Source organism: Akebia trifoliata, chromosome 1, assembly GCF_017979445.1.
Source record: "Akebia trifoliata isolate Shusen 1 chromosome 1, ASM1797944v1, whole genome shotgun sequence".
Lineage (NCBI taxonomy): Eukaryota > Viridiplantae > Streptophyta > Magnoliopsida > Ranunculales > Lardizabalaceae > Akebia > Akebia trifoliata.
In genome coordinates this window covers 29,930,410-29,949,218 of record NC_141375.1, presented here as the reverse complement: position 1 = coordinate 29,949,218, position 18,809 = coordinate 29,930,410, and the positions used below count along the sequence as shown (strand labels likewise).

General features: G+C 36.6%; 4 protein-coding genes across 5 annotated transcripts; 2 read left to right on the top strand and 2 right to left on the bottom strand.

The window, feature by feature from the left end:
* The first annotated feature begins 2,024 nt into the window (after positions 1–2,024).
* On the top strand, positions 2,025–3,838 carry LOC147411611 (putative pectate lyase 2). Of its 2 annotated transcripts, XM_086450315.1 has the most exons (5): positions 2,025–2,093; positions 2,142–2,735; positions 2,967–3,070; positions 3,346–3,484; positions 3,620–3,838. In XM_086450315.1, exons 1-5 carry the CDS (start codon positions 2,025–2,027, stop codon positions 3,836–3,838), a joined length of 1,125 nt encoding a protein of 374 aa, XP_086306441.1. The 2 variants fall into 2 exon arrangements, with proteins under 2 accessions (XP_086306441.1, XP_086306433.1); XM_086450307.1 differs by having other exon boundaries at positions 2,025–2,735.
* LOC147411610 (Tetratricopeptide repeat (TPR)-like superfamily protein) lies at positions 3,610–6,247 on the bottom strand. The gene has a single exon (XM_086450298.1). The coding sequence runs from the start codon at positions 6,034–6,036 to the stop codon at positions 4,609–4,611; it is 1,428 nt and encodes a 475-aa protein (XP_086306424.1). The 5' UTR covers positions 6,037–6,247; the 3' UTR covers positions 3,610–4,608.
* A 2,699-nt stretch (positions 6,248–8,946) lies between these two features.
* Positions 8,947–12,510, top strand: LOC147411609 (alpha/beta-Hydrolases superfamily protein). Its single transcript, XM_086450326.1, has 5 exons — positions 8,947–9,122; positions 10,072–10,214; positions 10,400–10,529; positions 11,372–11,563; positions 12,018–12,510. Exons 1-5 carry the CDS (start codon positions 8,955–8,957, stop codon positions 12,225–12,227), a joined length of 843 nt encoding a protein of 280 aa, XP_086306452.1. The 5' UTR covers positions 8,947–8,954; the 3' UTR covers positions 12,228–12,510.
* Positions 12,511–14,315: 1,805 nt separating this feature from the next.
* LOC147411608 (Tetratricopeptide repeat (TPR)-like superfamily protein) lies at positions 14,316–17,854 on the bottom strand. The gene has a single exon (XM_086450286.1). It carries the CDS (start codon positions 17,522–17,524, stop codon positions 15,266–15,268), a length of 2,259 nt encoding a protein of 752 aa, XP_086306412.1. The 5' UTR covers positions 17,525–17,854; the 3' UTR covers positions 14,316–15,265.
* Positions 17,855–18,809: the final 955 nt, after the last annotated feature.

Here is an 18,809-nt window from a genome sequence, read left to right as displayed (position 1 = left end):
TTCACCAAAGACAATCAATTTCTCATATATTTCTATTATTTTTTAAAATTATTTATATATTCTTATAATCTTGATATATTTCTTACCCATAATTATTCAAATGAAAAATGGTAGTGAAATTTTTTTTTTTCACAGAATTTTTAAGATTTTGTTCTTAAAATTTTTTCAATGGCGAACCTCGATGCTGGAATGTATTATAGAATCGAGAGTCAATGGTACCTATTGTTGATGTTCGACATTGTGGACATTTTTCACTTAAAAAGAAATATTTGTTGGACAATTTCGTTGAGGTTCGACAATAGGTATCATTGAGCCTCGATGTTCCTCAAATCTATAGTCTCTTTGGTGAACTCCAATGACTTTTGGCAGAGATAACAAATCTCTTTCTATTTTGATGGTATAAAATGTTGAGAGGGAGGAAGTTATAATTTAAAAGATTATTTTAAGGGTTTATTAGAGAAATTATAGGTGAGAGTATTTCTGTCAAAAACATGAGTTACTGTAACAAATAGTTCTATTTTGAGGTTTTTTTTTATATATAAAAAAAGTGGCCTTTATTTGCCATTGCCATAAACCTATGGAATTTTTATGCTAAATGTCCTTTTAGTTCTCTACTTATTCAAAAATTATATACGTCTTGTTCTTGACCCTCAAATCTTAGACACAAGATGGTATAATTACATATTTTAAATAAATAAAATTTAATCTCTGTCTCTCTCTCTTAACATTTTTTAGCTTCTTCGGAACACAATATAGGAATTCTTCATTCGATATCCCATGACTTTAACTAGAAATTACCCAAATCAATTTTTCACTTCTAATATTTGCTGAAAATTAATGGAATTTAAAAGCATTTACCATCTAAGGGGTGGTGAGATGGCCAAGACCACGCCTTAGGAAGCGGGGGTCTTGAGTTCGAATCCCCCTTAGGGGCCACCCTCAAGGATTTGTCCCAGAAATTACTAGGTGCATTGTGGAGGGGAGGGGACTGCATGTTCATCGAGGATTAATTAAGTGTTCTAAGAGGCCTGAGTACCTCGGTTCTAAAGTTCTAAAAAATAAAAAAAATAAAAATAAAAATACTTAAAAGCATGAGATTTATTCATGATAATGCTTTTGTATTTCAGTTAGTTGATAAACTATCTTCCATACTACTTTTTAGATATGTTTAAGTTATAAATTAGAAGGCTAAGACTTTGATATAATTATCAATAACATAAAGGAATGGTTATAGCATCATGGATTAGAGTTGAAAGAATAAAAATATCAAATTTTGTACTCAACATGACTCAGATGTCTATATATGGTCTAAATTGGTATGAATTATGTACCTACAAAATTTATTAATATTTAAATTTTAAAGAGAATGATAAATCAACATGGCAAATCATACACGCTATGTACGCAAACAACTGACGTGGCAAGGGCACAAAATTGTTGATCTATGGTTTTGTGCCCTTGCTACATCAGCCACGCACATACTGCGTATGTTTTGCCACGCCAATTTATCACGGATCAACTTTAAAATATAATTTAAAAATATTTTTACTAAGTATTTCACAAAGAATTTCATTTGATTCCTACATTATTTAGGTAATTAAACCAACTAAGCTATGGGTCGAATTCAGCCAAGTTTTCAATCAGATTTAGTGAGTTTTTAGAAGTTTCCGATTCAAATTTGATGACCGACCCATATTGATGAAGTTTGTAAATCAGTTCATCACAAAATTCAATCGAGTCAAAGTGAGTCGACTTGCACTAATTTTCAGGGGACTTGTCAAGTTTTAAAACTATATATGGTATACTTTTAAAATTAAAACTATAAACATTGAAGTCAACAGATCCTGACTCGTGCAACCACGTTTGTTTTAAGTCCCAAGATCTTATCAACCCAAAATGAGCAAAGATCAAAATAAGATCTTAAGGTCGTGAACACCACCTTCTCCTCTACTATATATTAATCTCTCCACAGACACAGACACACACACACACACCCCCCCCCCCCCCCCCCCCCCCCCCTAAACATGGCCACCCCAACCTCTCTCCTACTGTTCTCATCATGTCTACTAGCATATTGGGCTTCAACATTGCAAGCCCACCCTTTAGACAACACTTACACCACCATACCAATCCATGACAAGAACAAAATCATGAACCCCATTGATAGTTGCTGGCGATCCGATCCCAAATGGGCCTTAAATCGTCGTGCCTTAGCTGACTGTGCCATAGGATTCGGTAAGACGGCAATGGGAGGCAAATATGGTGCAATTTATGTTGTCACGGACCCATCCGATGACCCCATCAAACCACAGCCAGGCACACTTCGATACGGTGTCATCCAAACAAAGCCACTATGGATAATTTTCGAGAAGGACATGGCCATTACACTAAAGAATGAACTTATAATGAACAGTTTCAAGACTATAGATGGGCGAGGGGTGAAGGTGGAGATTTCGAATGGACCTTGCATCACGATACAAGGCGTGAGTCATATAATAATACATGGGATCAGCATCCATGATTGTAAACCTGGAAAGGGCGGTCTTGTTCGTAGCACACCGACACATGTTGGTCAACGGCTTCCTTCAGATGGGGATGCCATTGATATATTTTCTTCTTCTAACATTTGGATTGACCATTGCTTTTTAGCTCGATGCACCGACGGCCTAATTGATGCAATCCATGCTTCGACAGCCATCACTGTCTCAAACAACTTTTTCACCCAACATGATAAAGTATGTGCGGTATCAATTTCTCATTAGTTAGCTAATGAAGTAGAATTACACGAGTCTATACGTTACAAAGTGTGGGATCCAAAAAAATTCAATCTTAGTAGTCCCATCGCATAGTTGTCCCATAAAGCTTGGATCCAAAAAAATTTGATCTTAGTCGTCCCATCGCATACATATTCAACATCATATGTAAGTTTGTGCAGTTTGGGGTTTCTAAATAAGCTGAATTTTCAGGTGATGTTGCTTGGACACAATGATCAATTTACTGCCGACAAGATTATGAAAGTTACTGTTGTCTTCAATCATTTCGGCCCTGAATTAGTGCAAAGGATGCCAAGGTGAGGAAGCCTATTTGTTTTTAACCGATAACACATCCTAGTTTCTAATAGAGACAAGTTAGGAATGATAAACATTAGTTAGTTTCATAGTCATAATGTGCATTAGATTGCACTCTATGGTGGCAATACTAAATAGATTAGATTATTTATATTGGAGGATTCTATATAAACCTATCCTAATATATATATTTTTTTGATAAATTATGTTCAATTTCTACATTTTATGGTTTAAAAACTAAAAAGTAAAAAAGATATATTAATGTTGTGCATCACAGGGTTAGAATTGGGTATGCCCATGTTGCGAATAATAGGTACGATGAATGGGAGATGTATGCCATTGGTGGAAGTGCCAACCCGACGATACTAAGCGAAGGGAACTTCTTCACCGCGTCTAACACTGCCGATGCCAAACAGGTATAATAAGTTAACCATTATGGCCTAAGATGTTCTCATAGCCGTCCGATCATAATGGAATGGATATTATTAGTGTTCCATTGACGTACTTAGAGATTTAAATTATTTATTTAAGGTTTGTTTCTTGTATGGAAGGTTACTAAGAGAGAAACTGGTGGAGGATGGAAGAATTGGAAATGGAGGTCTTCAAACGATGAATTCGAGAATGGGGCCTACTTTGTTCAGTCTGGTTGGGGAAGCTGTGCTCCGCTCTACACTCCGTCTCAAGCGTTCAAAGTCGCTCAAGGATCAATGACGCCTGCTCTAACACTAGAAGCCGGTCCTTTGTTATGTGTAGCTGGAAACCCATGTTAACACTTGGGAATCTTGTTATGATCAATCTAGTTGTCTTATATTCTCTTTTTTGTTTGTTTGGGTGAGTTTCCCTTTCTTGTAATCTTTGCCAACAAATTTGGAATTCTATTGTGATTCTATCTTTACAACATTCAATAATTACCAAAGAGACTTAGCCAAGGCTGCATTATGCAAAAAATAATCTTCATCATTGTTGTCGTCATCAATCATCATCAATACCTTAGCCCAAGTATTCAAACCAGAAACATGAATCTTATGTAAGAAATTGATCTAAGAACAATAAACAAATAAAAGTAAAGCAAGATGCAATCACGCGCAAAGCTCAGAGATTCTTTACGTGGTTCCCTCAAGATTGAGATATGTCCAGGATCACACTGATTCCACTATGAAGAGAAAATTCGTAGTTACAGATTACACCCCTTCACTGAAAAATAATATATATACCCCTGGAAAACCTAATTAGCATTTTACATAATACCAGTGAAATTACAAAATTACCCTCGGGAAAATTTCTCTGAGAAAGAAATTGAAGTCCAGTGTGCTATCACTCTACTTGGTAAAAATTTTGTAGCGTCAGTCATCGATCTTGTTTGAGTTCTTTGACACATGATATCTTTGCATTCCATCTACACAGCTAGCCTGGATCCTTCGCTTATCAATCCGAACTATTCAAGGTAAGCAAACAGATTGTATTGACTTCCTGAAAAAGATTTATTGAGTGTATCCTTCAAAGAATTTCTTAAACCAGAAATGAAATCTTTTACAAGCTCTTACAGGTAATCAAGCCTACTATACGCTGGAATTTTCCTAATTCCATTCTCTACCATAGCTTTCCTCAACACCGCAGCACGGTCCCATCTCCCTGCATCCGCATAAATATTTGATAAAACCACATATCGCCCACAATGTTGTGGTTGTAATTCAATTAACCTCCTTCCCACATAACCTGCCAACTCGACAGCCCCATGAACTTTACAAGCACCCAAAAGAGCCCCCAAAACCGTGGCATCAGCCTCAAATGGCATTCTCCTTATAAACTCAACGGCCTCGTCTAGAAGCCCTGCTCTGCCAAACAGATCAACCACACACCCGTAGTGCTCCATCCTTGGAACAATCCCAAAGTCGTGCAACATTGATTGAAACAATCTCAATCCCAAATCCATAAATTTTCCTCGGGCACAAGCCGTCAACACAACAACTAACGTGACCTCATTCGGGTGAAGCCCTTCTGCTCTCATCTTCTCAAACATGACTAAGGCTTGTTTCTCTCTACTGTTCAAAGCCAATGAAGAGATCAACGCATTCCACGTGCATACCTCTTTAACTTTCAATCCTTTAAAAACTTTAACAGCACTCTCCAAACATCCGGTCTTCCCATACATAGCTATCAATGCTGTCCCTAGAAACACTGTTAATTCAATATCGTTCATAATAATGTGACCATGGATCTGCTTCCCTTGATACAAAGCTCCTCTTTCATCTGAATTAGAACAAGAAGAGAGTACACTAACCAAGGTAGCTTCATTGGGTCTCAAAAGATGACCCGTTACATCCTCATGCATCATCATCTTCTCAAAAAACTGAATTGCTTCTCGATACTTTCCATTCCTCCCAAACCCATTAATGATACTCGTCCACGAAACTATATCTTTATCGGGCATATGCTCAAATAGTAAAAGAGCAGAACCCATATCCCCATTCTTTCCATAGGCATCAAGCATCGAATTGATGGACACAATGCACGGTTTGGGAATTTCTTCGAACACTTTTTGGGCCTCGGGGAGGTCTCCGAATTGTGCATAAAAGCTAACAAAGGAGGTATGAATAAATGGCTCGAGCAATAACCCACGCTTAATGACTTGGGTGTGAATGGGTCTACCTAAGAGGAAAGCAAGGGTGGGTGAAGAAGAGACAGCTTTGATGAGGGAAGGGAAGGTGTGACTGTTGGGTGGGGCTTGATGGGCAAGCATGTAAGTGAAGAGTAGTATGGCCTTGTTGGGGTTACTGAGGGTGAGATGGGCTCTGATCAAGGTGTTGTAAAGGAGAGTGCTTATCCACTTTAAATTTGAATATTTTGAATTGCGTTCACAGAGGAGATGACCGTTGGTGATTAGGAGGGAATGAATTTGGTTGATTTGGTTGGTGTGTTTAAGGTAGCGTTGAAGAAGCTGTAGTAGAAGCTCAGGTGGGTATGACATGCCAACTAACTTAACTACTACTGATATATTTGAGAGGGTATGTAATGGGTTTTGTTGGCGTTTGTCGTGGTTTGCTTAAAATTGTAGAATTTGTTTCCCTTGCCAATGCCAACTACTTACGTTGAGTAAAATTTAATAATATCATTCTTTAAGACAAAATTTCATCATCATCAAAGCCTTATCCCAGAGGGATTTGTAAATGGCTTAATTAATCTTTTTCCTCCATTCCACTCTCTTTAGACCAACATTTTATATTTTTAAAGGTGTGTTTATATGCATTTTATATATAAAAAAATATATCTTTTCATATTTTGTAAGGAAAACATTGAATTACCTATGTGGAACATTGTGTTTAGCACCGAGTGCACAGATAACCACAAATTTCTTTCCTCGAAATATATCTTTTCATATTTTTTTAAAGAAAATGTTGAATTACCTACGTCAGACATTGTGTTTAACATCGAGATGATGTGGTGGTGCATAGAAAATCGTAGAATTTAGGAAAATAAATTTGTGGTTATCTGTGCACTACAACACTAATTCAATGTTGAACACAATGTTCTTTTTTTCAAATAACGGGTATTCAAACCAATACTCTTAGGGTTGAGGCAATTGGCCTTTTAGAGTATCATATTTTATCAAAATTCCCCGAGTACATGCAATATCTCACAAATCACACAAACCAAGTAAGTTGGGATAAATGTGATGCCAATGAGAGGTCTTGAACTCAAGACCACTCTCTTTTTAAAGGAAAGTCTTGGTCACTATGGCCAACACTTGTTAGTTATATCTTTACTATTACAATGTGAGAAAACAAAGAAAAAAATTTTAATGGTCAAACTGCCACATATTTACATTAAACTTAATCGTATCAGTATCATTTTCATAAAAAATTCAATAAAATTACAATCTCATGATTCTTATAAACATGTCGGTCGCTTTCAAAGGTTACAAAAAAGTATCTTTTAATTATCATCTTCAAAATTATTTAAGCTAATATCTTAAATTACAAAAGTTAGGATCTAAAAATTGCATAATCCTAATTATTATAATGCATGTGCCTTTGCACATGCCACTTACGAGTCTATATAATAAAACACAATGGTAGGGTCCATTTGTAAAGGATAAACTTCCTTTTTTCAATAATAACTTTATAACTTTATTATCTTTTACCTTTTCAATCCTATAGATTTTTTAATAATATCTCTCTGATTTTATTATTTTTTTCTCTTTTACCCTTTAAACCCCCAAAGATGATTCTCGTATCGTAGGCACGTGCAAACTCTAGTTATTATTTATAAATGGAAGTGTAATCTATGAAATCAATTTCCCATTTATAAAGTTTTAGACATGCTTAATCATCATCAGAGAAATCTGATTATATGAGATAATTGTTGCATTTCATCTATAAAATTGATTATTTATTTTTGTCTTTTTTTAATTATTTAGGAAAAGTTTGGGATTAGGGGGACCCATTTGTATTCCACTTTAATCCGTATTTGATTTAGTGTTCTTCTAGGGGTTAAAAAGAAATTAAATTACCAAAGTGAAGTCAAGAGAGATGGGGATCTCTATAAGGTTGTTTTCTTTTATTCTGTGCTTTCATCTTCTTTGTTGGTGCTTTTATTTCCACTTACGAGAAGATTGGACATAAAGGGGAATTGTTGTAAGTGCAGAATGTATCCTGGATTGCTAACTCTAAAGAGTAATGATTTTCTGATTTGCCCACGTGGCATACTCAATAAACCCTCCTGATATGACCTATGTTAGAATCATAAATTTTTTTTTCAGATACACAACTGCATAAATTTATGGGGATGTAGAAATGTGTATTTCGAGCCAAAAATCTATGGTTCTAACTTGGGGGACTCAAATTATCACGACGCAACTCTAAAGTCTTGCAAGAGCGCAATGGGGTAGTGAGGTTGCAATATTCAAAGAGTTCATGTGTTTCACCACCTCAACATATCTTCTGGTGTAAAGTTTCAGTCCACTAGCATTCCATGATAAAATTTAGAGTCGTGATTTTTTGACTAAAATTTTTTCATTCGATTTGTTTGCGGTTGACATGGTGAGGGCATAAAATTATAGTTCTTTTTCTTAGAGATGCACAAGGGAAATGATCAATGGTTTTGTGCCATTTCCGCGTTAGCTGAGTACAGATCGAGTGTAAAATTTTGAGTCAGAAAGTCATGCATGTAAAGTTTAATGGACGTCAACCCTTCCATGTAAATAACTTTGCTATAATTTTGTTTTCAGAAAATGCTGAATCGACTACGCTCTTCAACACTACACTAATGTGGTAGTATGTAAACAACCATAGGTTTCTTTTCTCGTATCTCCAATAAAGAAATCTATGACTCTCCATGCACTGCCACATCAGCACAGTATTGAAGGCAATGTCACACGATTCAAATTTTTTTAAAACAGAAGTTGATGGGTAGTACTTAGTTGGTAAGGTGGATATTGAACCCATCCATCAACGCTAGAGGAAAGTTGGCACCTCCAATTTATCAGTATCAAAACGAACATATACAAGGCCAAATGTACGGTCCGACCATATTTTTCAAGAACTGATATTAGCACCCCAACTTTTACGAATTACATTATTTATCACACCCCAATTAAAGATTAAAACACACCATTAATATAGTGAGTCTGATGTCCATTTTGAAAAAAATATATATATAAATACCAAAACGGAAACTCTGAGTGAACTGGAAGGAATTTCCCTTAAGATGACAATCAAGAATGCTCACGTCATCATCCACGTGGCAAAAAAACAAAATCAACGCCAATCCAGAGAGGAGATTTGTAGCGACGGTCTAGAAATCATATTTAACTCCCCAATTGAGACTCGGTCCACAGTGGATGAGTGGAAGCAAAATATAAGATTAAGAAATAGGTACGGAAACGGAATGGCATTACTCGCGGGTGTTAAAACATTGACATCTACAACATTCTCTCGCTTACGCTTAAGCTCACTCTATCCATCTTCTGCTTCTTCTATTCTCCAAATCCGATCTTTCATGGCGGACTCTGCATCTTCCCCCTTCAAGAAGATTCAGATCCAGAGAGATGACACTGTAAGTCTTCATTCTCCTCCAGTTTTCCTCCATTTTCTTGATTTATTGTTTTTTAATTTTGGGGTATAGGGTAGTGTCGATCATTTTTCTCTGTTACATTTTTTTTAAACTACAATTCTATGGAGTGAGATCAGAGATGAGATTTTTAGCCTTTTAAATATTTTTTATTTATTATTTCCTCTTTCTAACAGCAATCCATGGATTTTCTCCGCAAAAAAAAGTTAAATTTTTTGAATAGATTAAACAAAGTTTAAGAAAAAAAATTTAAGATGGTGGCGTGAATCGGATTGAACGCTTTGATTAAATCGTTCTTTGGTGCCGTTAGATTACAGCCAATTTTTTATTTTATTTTATTTTTTTTTTTAAACTTTTTGGAGGCAAATGCGTAAGAGGAGCTTTTTGAGAACTGAAGGGGCAATTTAAAACAGTGAAAATAGAGGACAGTAGCTGAGTATACTATAGGACTTGAAAGAGAAATAGTGAAATTCTCTGAACTTTAAAAATAAATAAAAATTGTTTGATTAACTAGAGGATTAATGGTTAGTAATTAGTGGGTGAAGGTGGGTTTTGAATGCAGTTCGTGGTATCTACGCTCACAAATTTTACCAACTTAGCAAGTTTGTAGCTTCGAAATCCTCCACGTAGACCAAATCCTTGCCCTGCCCTTTTTTTTTTATAAGTATAAAATTTTATAAATGAAGAAAAGATGAGAGGGAGGCTGAGTTAGCCCCCAAACAACAAAACAAGCGAACCAGAAAAAGAAAATAAAACTAAACGGCTGGAAGCTAATCACAAATCCTTGCCCTGCCCTTACGAGTAGTTAAACTCTAGATTGCCCTTTTCGAGAAACCTGTTTGACATGGCTGAGTTGTGAAACCAGGAACTTAGTTATTTTTCTAGTTGCCCATTGAGCTAATTTGTAATCTGACTTTCTCATTTTTACTCTCAGACATTTGATGCATATGTGGTTGGCAAAGAAGATGCTCCTGGGATAGTGGTGTTACAGGAGTGGTGGGGTGTTGATTTTGAGATCAAGAACCATGCTTTGAAAATTTCCCAATTGGGGCCCGGTTATAAAGCACTCATACCAGAGTAAGATTTCAACACCTCCGCAAATATTCTATTAGAACTTCAAGTTTTGTGTGATGGGGACCGTCTTGAAATATTTCCTTTCGGTGTTGGTATCACTGTCTTAAATGGTTTGCCAATATAGTCATTAGGTGTTTGCGATTGGCTACTGTTGAAAACCGATTTATTTTTCTTTTGTTTTTTCGCAGTTTGTTTCGTGGAAAGGTTGGGTTGGAGGTTGCAGAAGCACAACATTTATTGGAGGGCCTTGATTGGCAAGGTGCCATTAAGGATATTTGTGCTTCAGTTAACTGGCTCAAGGCAAATGGTTCACAGAAGGTGTGTTTCTAAGATTATTAGGTGCTCTTATTTGCATAGTCACCAAATTCTCTGACTTATTGAAAAATTGGCGATTAAGTCAGTGACTTTTTTCCTTCATTGATTTGATCACGACTTTTTTAATAATACATGACTTTTATGAACTTTGCAGTTAAATCACAAACTTCATGATTAAATCACGTATAATGCGTAAAATAATTAAGATGCCAATGAGAATGACATTGATTTGCTGTTTTTGATCTGTTATTGAATCTTAATTTGGACTCATGATTGTGATCTTTATATATATATATTTTGAATAGTATAAACCTTGAATATGTTGTGGACCTATGGTCACTTGTTGTGGATGCATAAATGATATCAACATGAGAATTCTTGCTTCATCATTCTAGTTTAATATGGAACTTGAGTATATAATATGAAAATACCCGCTAGTAGGAACAATTACATAGCTCAATTTTTTCCCGACTTTTTTCTGATCTTTCCCCATTTTATTGAATTTTCCCCTTAACCCACTTAATCCCGAACCCCGACTTGGTGATTATACTTATTTGTCAATTGGAAGAAAATTATAGTTCTCATTGTCTAGTGGAAACATCGACGGATTCACAGAAATTGGTCTTGGCTCCCATTGCTTACGGCAGCACAGAACTTGGTGATTATGCTTATTTGTCAATTGGAAGAAAATTATAGTTCTCATTGTCCAGTGGAAACATCGACGGATTCACAGAAATTGGTCTTGCCTCCAATTGCTTACGGCAGCACAGATCCTGCAATCCCTAATATTTCTTCTTTGTTTCATTTTTTGGGACTTATATTGCTTATGACATCTTTTGCAATAGGTAGGTGTAACAGGGTACTGCATGGGTGGTGCTCTCTCTATTGCGAGTGCTGTTTTGGTCCCTGAAGTGGATGCTGTTGTTGCTTTCTATGGAGTTCCTTCGTCAGAGCTCGCGGACCCCGCCAAGGCTAAGGCACCAGTGCAGGCTCATTTTGGGGAGCTTGATAACTTTGTTGGCTTTTCAGACGTTGCGGTACGATAATCTTTTATTATCAATCTTATGTTTTCATTTTACCAAGTCTTGATTGCATTTCCAATATTTACCATTTAAATGAGGCTTCAAATTGAAATATTTTAATGGAGTTCAATCATATTTAGTGCAATGTTGGTGCTCTAATAACAGGAAATGCCATTCTCTGAGAAATCATTTAATTTTCCTGAATTGTTGAACAAAATGAAAATCATATAAAACCAGAAGAAACAACTCTAACGTCAAAGTTCAGTCTAATAATGCATCCAATTTGTTATTTTCAAATCAGCAAGAACCTCTGAATTCTCTGTAAAGATGTTGGAATCATGGGTCATTTAAAAGAAAATATTAAGTTTTTCAAGAAGGGTGTGTTTGTTGTTGAAAATTGAAGCTATTAAGAGCTTTTAACAACTCTAAAAAAAAAAGTTCATCAATTTTGTGAATTTTGGGTTTTCAGACTGCCAAATCTTTGGAGGAAAAACTGAAATCATCCGGAGTTCCTTGTGAAGTACACATCTATGCTGGCAATGGGCATGCTTTTATGAACACATCCCCTGATGGCATCAAGAGGAGGAAGGGCATGGGATTGAATGATGAGGTCGAAGCTTCGGCGGAGCTGGCGTGGTCTCGCTTCAATTCATGGACGAGTCGCTTTTTGTCTCCATGAGTGAGAGTTTTTATTCATAGGTTATAGTGTCTCAGTTTTATCTAGTCTTATGTCTTAAGAGTTTAATCTAGCACTCAACTAAGACCTATTAGATGTGTTAGGATGAGTTGCTTCTTGTCTCCATGAGTGTGAGCTTCCTTGGGTTTGTGTGTCAGTTTTATCTAGCATTATTGGCCTTCACTACTTAATAATGTCTTTAAAGTTTAAACTAGCACTCAACTGAGACCCACTGGATATCATAGTTCTATAACTATTTTATAGTATCACTCTTCATATGTCTAAAGGTCAGTATTTTATATTATCCTATCATCACGATTCATGCTAGTGGGTGGTAAATTGTTACACCTTTTGCTATCCTGATGCGAGTACCCTCCTTTATCTGGGCTTGGGATCGCTAATGAGTATTAGCGAATGAATAGTGGTTTTCTGACTTCTCTCCCCCCTCTACTCTCCTGATGTGGCATATGACAGAACCGTAGATTTTCTTCTTCAAGATACACAACTGCACATGTTTATGGGTATGTGCATTTATGCTTCCCGAGGAAAGAAAATCTACTGTTCTGTCGCATGCCACATCAGGAGAGTAGAGGGGAGAGTCGGAAAATCACGACTCTTAGGGAATACCACATACATGGATTGAATTGAAGCCCTTGTCGAAATTTATTCAAATCCAATGGTCATAATTCACTAATTTGATTTGATTTTTATTTTTATTTTTGTTGATGGGTAGGTTATTTAGATTTAGCCCAAAATTTAAGCCCATGCAAAGGACTAGGGTGCTACTTAGCCTCTAATGTATTTTTGAAATCTAGTACTTTTGGATATTTCATTTATTTTTTAATGAGATAATTTCATTTTGAGCTTTGCTACAGGGGCTTGAAATAACACTAGAAGTAGCACTCGAGTTCAAATTGTTTCTTGAGAAATGGCATTAAGTCACTGTAGCATTTTTCTTTCATTTTCCTGCCCATATTTAATGAAAAATGAGAGTGAAATGTTTCCCAATACAATATTAAACTAAAGATGATTTAAAAATTGGGAAAATTACTTAAAAGGACCCTTGAGTTCTAAATACTCCTTAAGTTTTGCATGGTGGCTTGATAGGACATTTAGTAAATTTTTTCTTTCTTAATGGTCCCTTGTACTTTCAAGTTCACAATTTTTACTGACGGACTCACCACTCTTTACTGTCATGTTCATCACTTTTTATTTACTGTCGAACTCGACACTAGTAAAATCCACTCATTTTCAAATTTCGAGTTTTTCTGATTAAAATACATGGAAAGATTGATTAAAAACTTGAGATAACATTAGGTTTAAATGATTTTAACTCAAAAGAATCATTCTTGATCGATTTTCATCCAAAAATTGAGAAAAAAAAAAGTGAAAAAATCTTAGTTTTTTTACATACATCTTTACAATGTTTGAAAATGACTTTTTTTTTTTCTTTTTTTCTTAAATCCTATTTTACGGAATGGAGTCTTTAAAACTAGATTGAGATGTCAAAAATCCAATTTTTGGATGAAAACGATGAATTCGAATGGTTAGGACATTCAATCGTGAGAAATGTGGGAGATGAGGTCTAGGGATCATTCAGAAAGAAAAAGTTTACTAAATATCCTGTCAAACAACCACTAAAAATTAAGAGACTATTTAGAAAGGAACCCTTGTATGAGAGTCCTTTAAGTAATTTTCCCTTTAAAAATTTGGTTATTAATTCTCATAGAAAACAATAGAGGAAAAACATTCATTTTCTTCAATTTGGGTGCTTTTTGCCTAAGTGCAATTTTGTCTTTTGCACAAACTATAAATTCATGGCTAACTCACTTTAAGATTTTTATGAGAAAGATTTTCAATTTTTCGGGAGGAAGTAAGATCGAGAGACTGTAACCCTCTTTTCCCGAAAATGGTTCAAGGGTCTAATCACTGCCCATGAATGTAAGCAATTTTGCCAAACCAAATAAATTTAAAATTTCTTGATTGTAGTATTGTTTGTTTTATCGCATGCATCACTAGATTTAGGGATCCCAACGCACACCTTCCAATGGATTCTAAATGTTTGAAATAAGGTTCTGATGATGTTAGGTTCCTTACTGATCACCCTGAAAATTTTGAAGGCTTCATATGTGTGCTAAACCTCAAGATGAAGATAAGAAGACCTAATGTAATCAAATCCATGAATTTCAGTAGAGTTCAATTTCAACATTTTCTATGATGCTAATACAATCCATGTTCATGGGCCATAGCAGACAGAATCTTCTTTGAATGACATAAATCTCATTACAATGCATCGTATCTCAAATACTCTATTAACTACAAATGATAAATTACAGCCACATTATGCCAAATATCGCTTTCTATGGAACAATCTTATTAAAGAAAAATAAAAGAATCTCCACACAATATTTATTGACTGTTTTAATCCAACAGAACCCATGGCTTGCTAATTTGCCGGCCAGTCTAATTTTCGAAAGAATGATTTCAGATTAACCCTGATATAAATACAATGCAACAAGCGGGGTAGTAAGAAAGGCAATTATACTCCCCCACAAAGGATGTGCCTTACGATTTTGAGAGGAAAGAAAAATTTGGGATTGTAATGGTGGATCGAAGAAAGATGTGTAGGACCCAACCCAAAACTCCAACTAACAACAATGAGGAGTCACTTTGGTGCAGCTGCAGCGATTCTTCAGGAGCCAAGAAGAGGCCTAAGGAATCCAAAACTAGGAATTTTCCCACAGAGATCATTGGATTGATTATTCTAGTCCAGGCCTCAGCATTGGAGACAGACCCATCAAAAGCTTGCCAGTCTCCTGTTTTCTTCCCTAGCTCAGATATTATTAAATTGATCGACAAGAAGAGTTGACTAGCAGATACTTGACCCTTTAATAACACAAGTTTCCGATGAGCACGAACACAAGTTTGGGCGATGTTGGCAAACTTGTGATCCACGCACATTTTTTCTGTTCTTTCTTGCATTGTTGTAATCAAATCGATTCTTCTTCCTGTTCAAGAATCTGTTTTGGGTTTTAGGTTTTTCAGGTTATTTTCAGATTGTATTTGGGTTGGAGGTTCATGTTTGTGTCTTGCATTTCTCTGCCCAGTATTTTCAACATCAACATTATTTCATCACACTGAGGATGTGAAGTGTGATCTACAAAGAACGTTGTTATGTTCCCATGAAGTTCAATAAAACTCCAACCAGGCACCTTTTTCAAGCCCAAGGATCTCATCTGTATCAACACCTCTCCCATGCCATTCCATTTTCTCATCGAAGCATAGTTATGCGCCAATTGCACATAATTCTCAGCATTCTCTGGCTTCAATGCGACTATTTCTTTAGTGATGACTTCCCCAAGATCTGCATTTCCATAGGTACGACATGCGTCAAGTAGTATGCCAAGAACCTCGAAGGTTGGTTGTGCGAACATACACTTGACAAAATTATATGCCTCTTGTACTCTTCCAGCTCGGCTGAGGAGATCAACAATGCAACCATGGTGCTCAAGTCTTGGCTCAATCCTGAAATCCGTTACCATAGAATTGAATATTCTCAGACCTTGGAAAACTAGTCCCGCGTGACTACACGCCGATAGAATGGACAAGAACATTACATGATTTGGTTCAATCCCCGTGTGTAGAAACTCGTAATACATCCTCAAAGCAGTTTCTCCCTTCCCGTGACTACCGTAACCCGCAACTATCGTGCTCCACGAGACCAAATCTTGCTCTGGCATCTCATTGAAACACCGTTGAGCAGTATCTATGTCACCACATTTCGAGTACATGTCGATCAAAGCGGTGTCAATTGAGATGCACGGTCCAACTTCATTTCTAATAACAAAATTGTGGATCCATTTCCCTTGATGGAGTGCTCCAAGGGAAGCACAAGCTTGGAGAAGGGACACAACAGTAATATAATCGGGTCTTTCCTGGGCGTTTCGCATTTTATTGAAAAGGAACAGAGCCTTGTCCAAATGTCCATTTTGAGCGTACCCGGCAACTATTGCATTCCATGTAACCACGTCTTTATTGCTCGTTCTATCAAAAACAGCCCAACTTTGCTCCAAATGACCACATTTTGCATACATAGTAACAAGAGAATTCTCGACAGCCTTATCGACTTGTATTCTCTGTCTTACAATGTAACCGTGAATGGAGGTTCCCCGTTCAAGGGAGCCCAATTGAGCACAAGCCGCTAGGGCACTAGCTATGGTCACTGTAGAGGGAACTACTCCCGATTTCAACATTCGATGGAAGACATACAATGCCTTATCTGCCTTCTCATTCTGAACAAGACCCGAGATCATCGCTGTCCATGAAACCGCATCCCTATATGCGATCCGATCAAATAGTTGAAATGCATCATTAACATTTCCACATTTTGAGTACATGACAATGAGTGTTGTCTCTACGTGCACATCTGATTCAAATCCAGCTGTTACAATCTGTCCATGAACCAACTTACCTAATCCAAGTTTAGACTCATTTGCGACAACAGATAGAACAGACCCAAATGTCTGATAGTCGGGTTCCATCCCTTCAACCCTCATTTTGTGCAACAACTCAATTGATTCCCTTACATTTCCATTTTGGGAGTAACCCGAAATCAAAGAATTCCACGAAACAATGTCTTTGTGATCCATCGATTCGAACAAGTGTTGAACAATATCTACTCTCCCACATATACCATACACATTCAACATAGAATTCATCACAACAAGATCAGCCTCGAACCCAAATCGAACTACACAAGCATGAAGACATCGCAAACGGTCAAGCTCCAAAACCCCAACGAGCAACCCCAATACAGTTACTGAATTGGGTTGAATTCCTTGATGTCGCATTTTATTATACATAGAGAAGGCTATATCTGCATTACCCATACGTGAATAAGACCCAATAATGGTTGTCCACGGAACGACATTTCTCTCAGGCATTGTGTCGAAAACCCGAAGAGCATTATGGATGTCCCCAAATTTGGCATACATGTTGATGAGCGACGAGGCAATGAAGGCATCGGAACAATACCCATTAACAATGGTGTGTTGATGGATCAAAAGGCCATATGACAGTGAGCCAAGAGAAGTGCAGGCTTTTAGCAAACTTGGGAATGTGTGGGCATCAGGAGAAGTGTTGTTAGTGAGCATAGAAGAATAGATGAGGAGGACATCTCGATGAGCGCCGGTGGCCGAGAGGCGGTTGATGAGTTCGTTACATGATCTGGTGGTGTTGGTTGTGGTGGAGAGAGGTGGTGGTTTTAGGGGGGCAAAGAAGTAAGGTTTAAGGTTATTCATCTTGTGTGAGTTTGTTCAACTTGGCGCCATATTTTTGAATGTTAGCTTAAGAGGGGGTTTGGTAACGGACACAATACTATTCTATAAAATCTAAGAAGGCTAAACTGAAGCCGTCGTATTTGTGGTGTTATCAAATCTGCACACCCCTAGAATGCCTTAGACCAACTCCAACCACGTTTCAAATCTCTAAATTTAGCGATGAAGCCCTCCGAACCAAACTCCAACCTCATTTTGATGGTTTGGGCTCTATATCACTACCTACGGCTTCATTTATAGAACCCGAAGAGTTTTTTGAAGCCCTTGGCTTTATCATTGTCCACCCTTTTAGAATACCCATTATATCTCCCATTTTTCATTACTATCAATTTTGATCTTTTATTTATTTATTTATAAAACAAGTTTTAAATATCATTTTTATCCCTACTTCATTATATTTTCCTTTGATTTTTGTGAGTGAATGAATAGTATTTTAAAGATTCAATAATGATATTGAAACCTGGGCTTATTGGAGTTCAAAAGTGGTTCGAAGGCTTCAAAATGACGAAGATGTCAATTTGAACCCGCTAGTTGGAGTTGCTCTATGGGACAATTTTTGAGGTCCATGGAGCTGTGGCCTAGGTCCTTTTTTAGAGAGCTTTTAGTGCCACATCAACTTTCACTAATGCCACCCCAAGATATATGCTAACTCTCTAGTGATTTGCATACGAAATGGGGTGGCATTAGTAAAAGTTGGTGTGGCAATGGAAGGTCTATTTTTATTAATTGGTAAGTCTATTTTTAATGAGTTCAGTAACTCAATACTTACAGGATTTGAATCCAGGTTTCGATATCATCACTCTAGACTTTACAAAATAAACTAGTTGGCAAATGCATTTTAATCTTTGGCCCTGTTCTTGGTGGACCAACACACCCAAAAATAGCTCGATTGGTGATTTATAACTGTTGGATATATGTACTTGAAAGATCACCTCTGAAATATGCTCAAATCATAAGATCATAAATATCTCAAAAACTGTAGTTGGGCAAATAATTTTGGGAAAATACTCGGGCTGTTTTAATAAAGCATTTTTATTACTTTAACCTATTATATGTTTCTTCCTGACTTATTTTATCATTAAAACAAATAAAATGTAGAACAAAAATTTTGTACACCAAACTGATCCAATAAGAAAGCAAATTGGGAGATCCAAAACCAACCCAATAAGTTGTCAAATTGGACTGGATCCTTATCTGAACCCATATCCTTATATAACCATGTAGTCATAATTGTTGAATTGAAATCGAT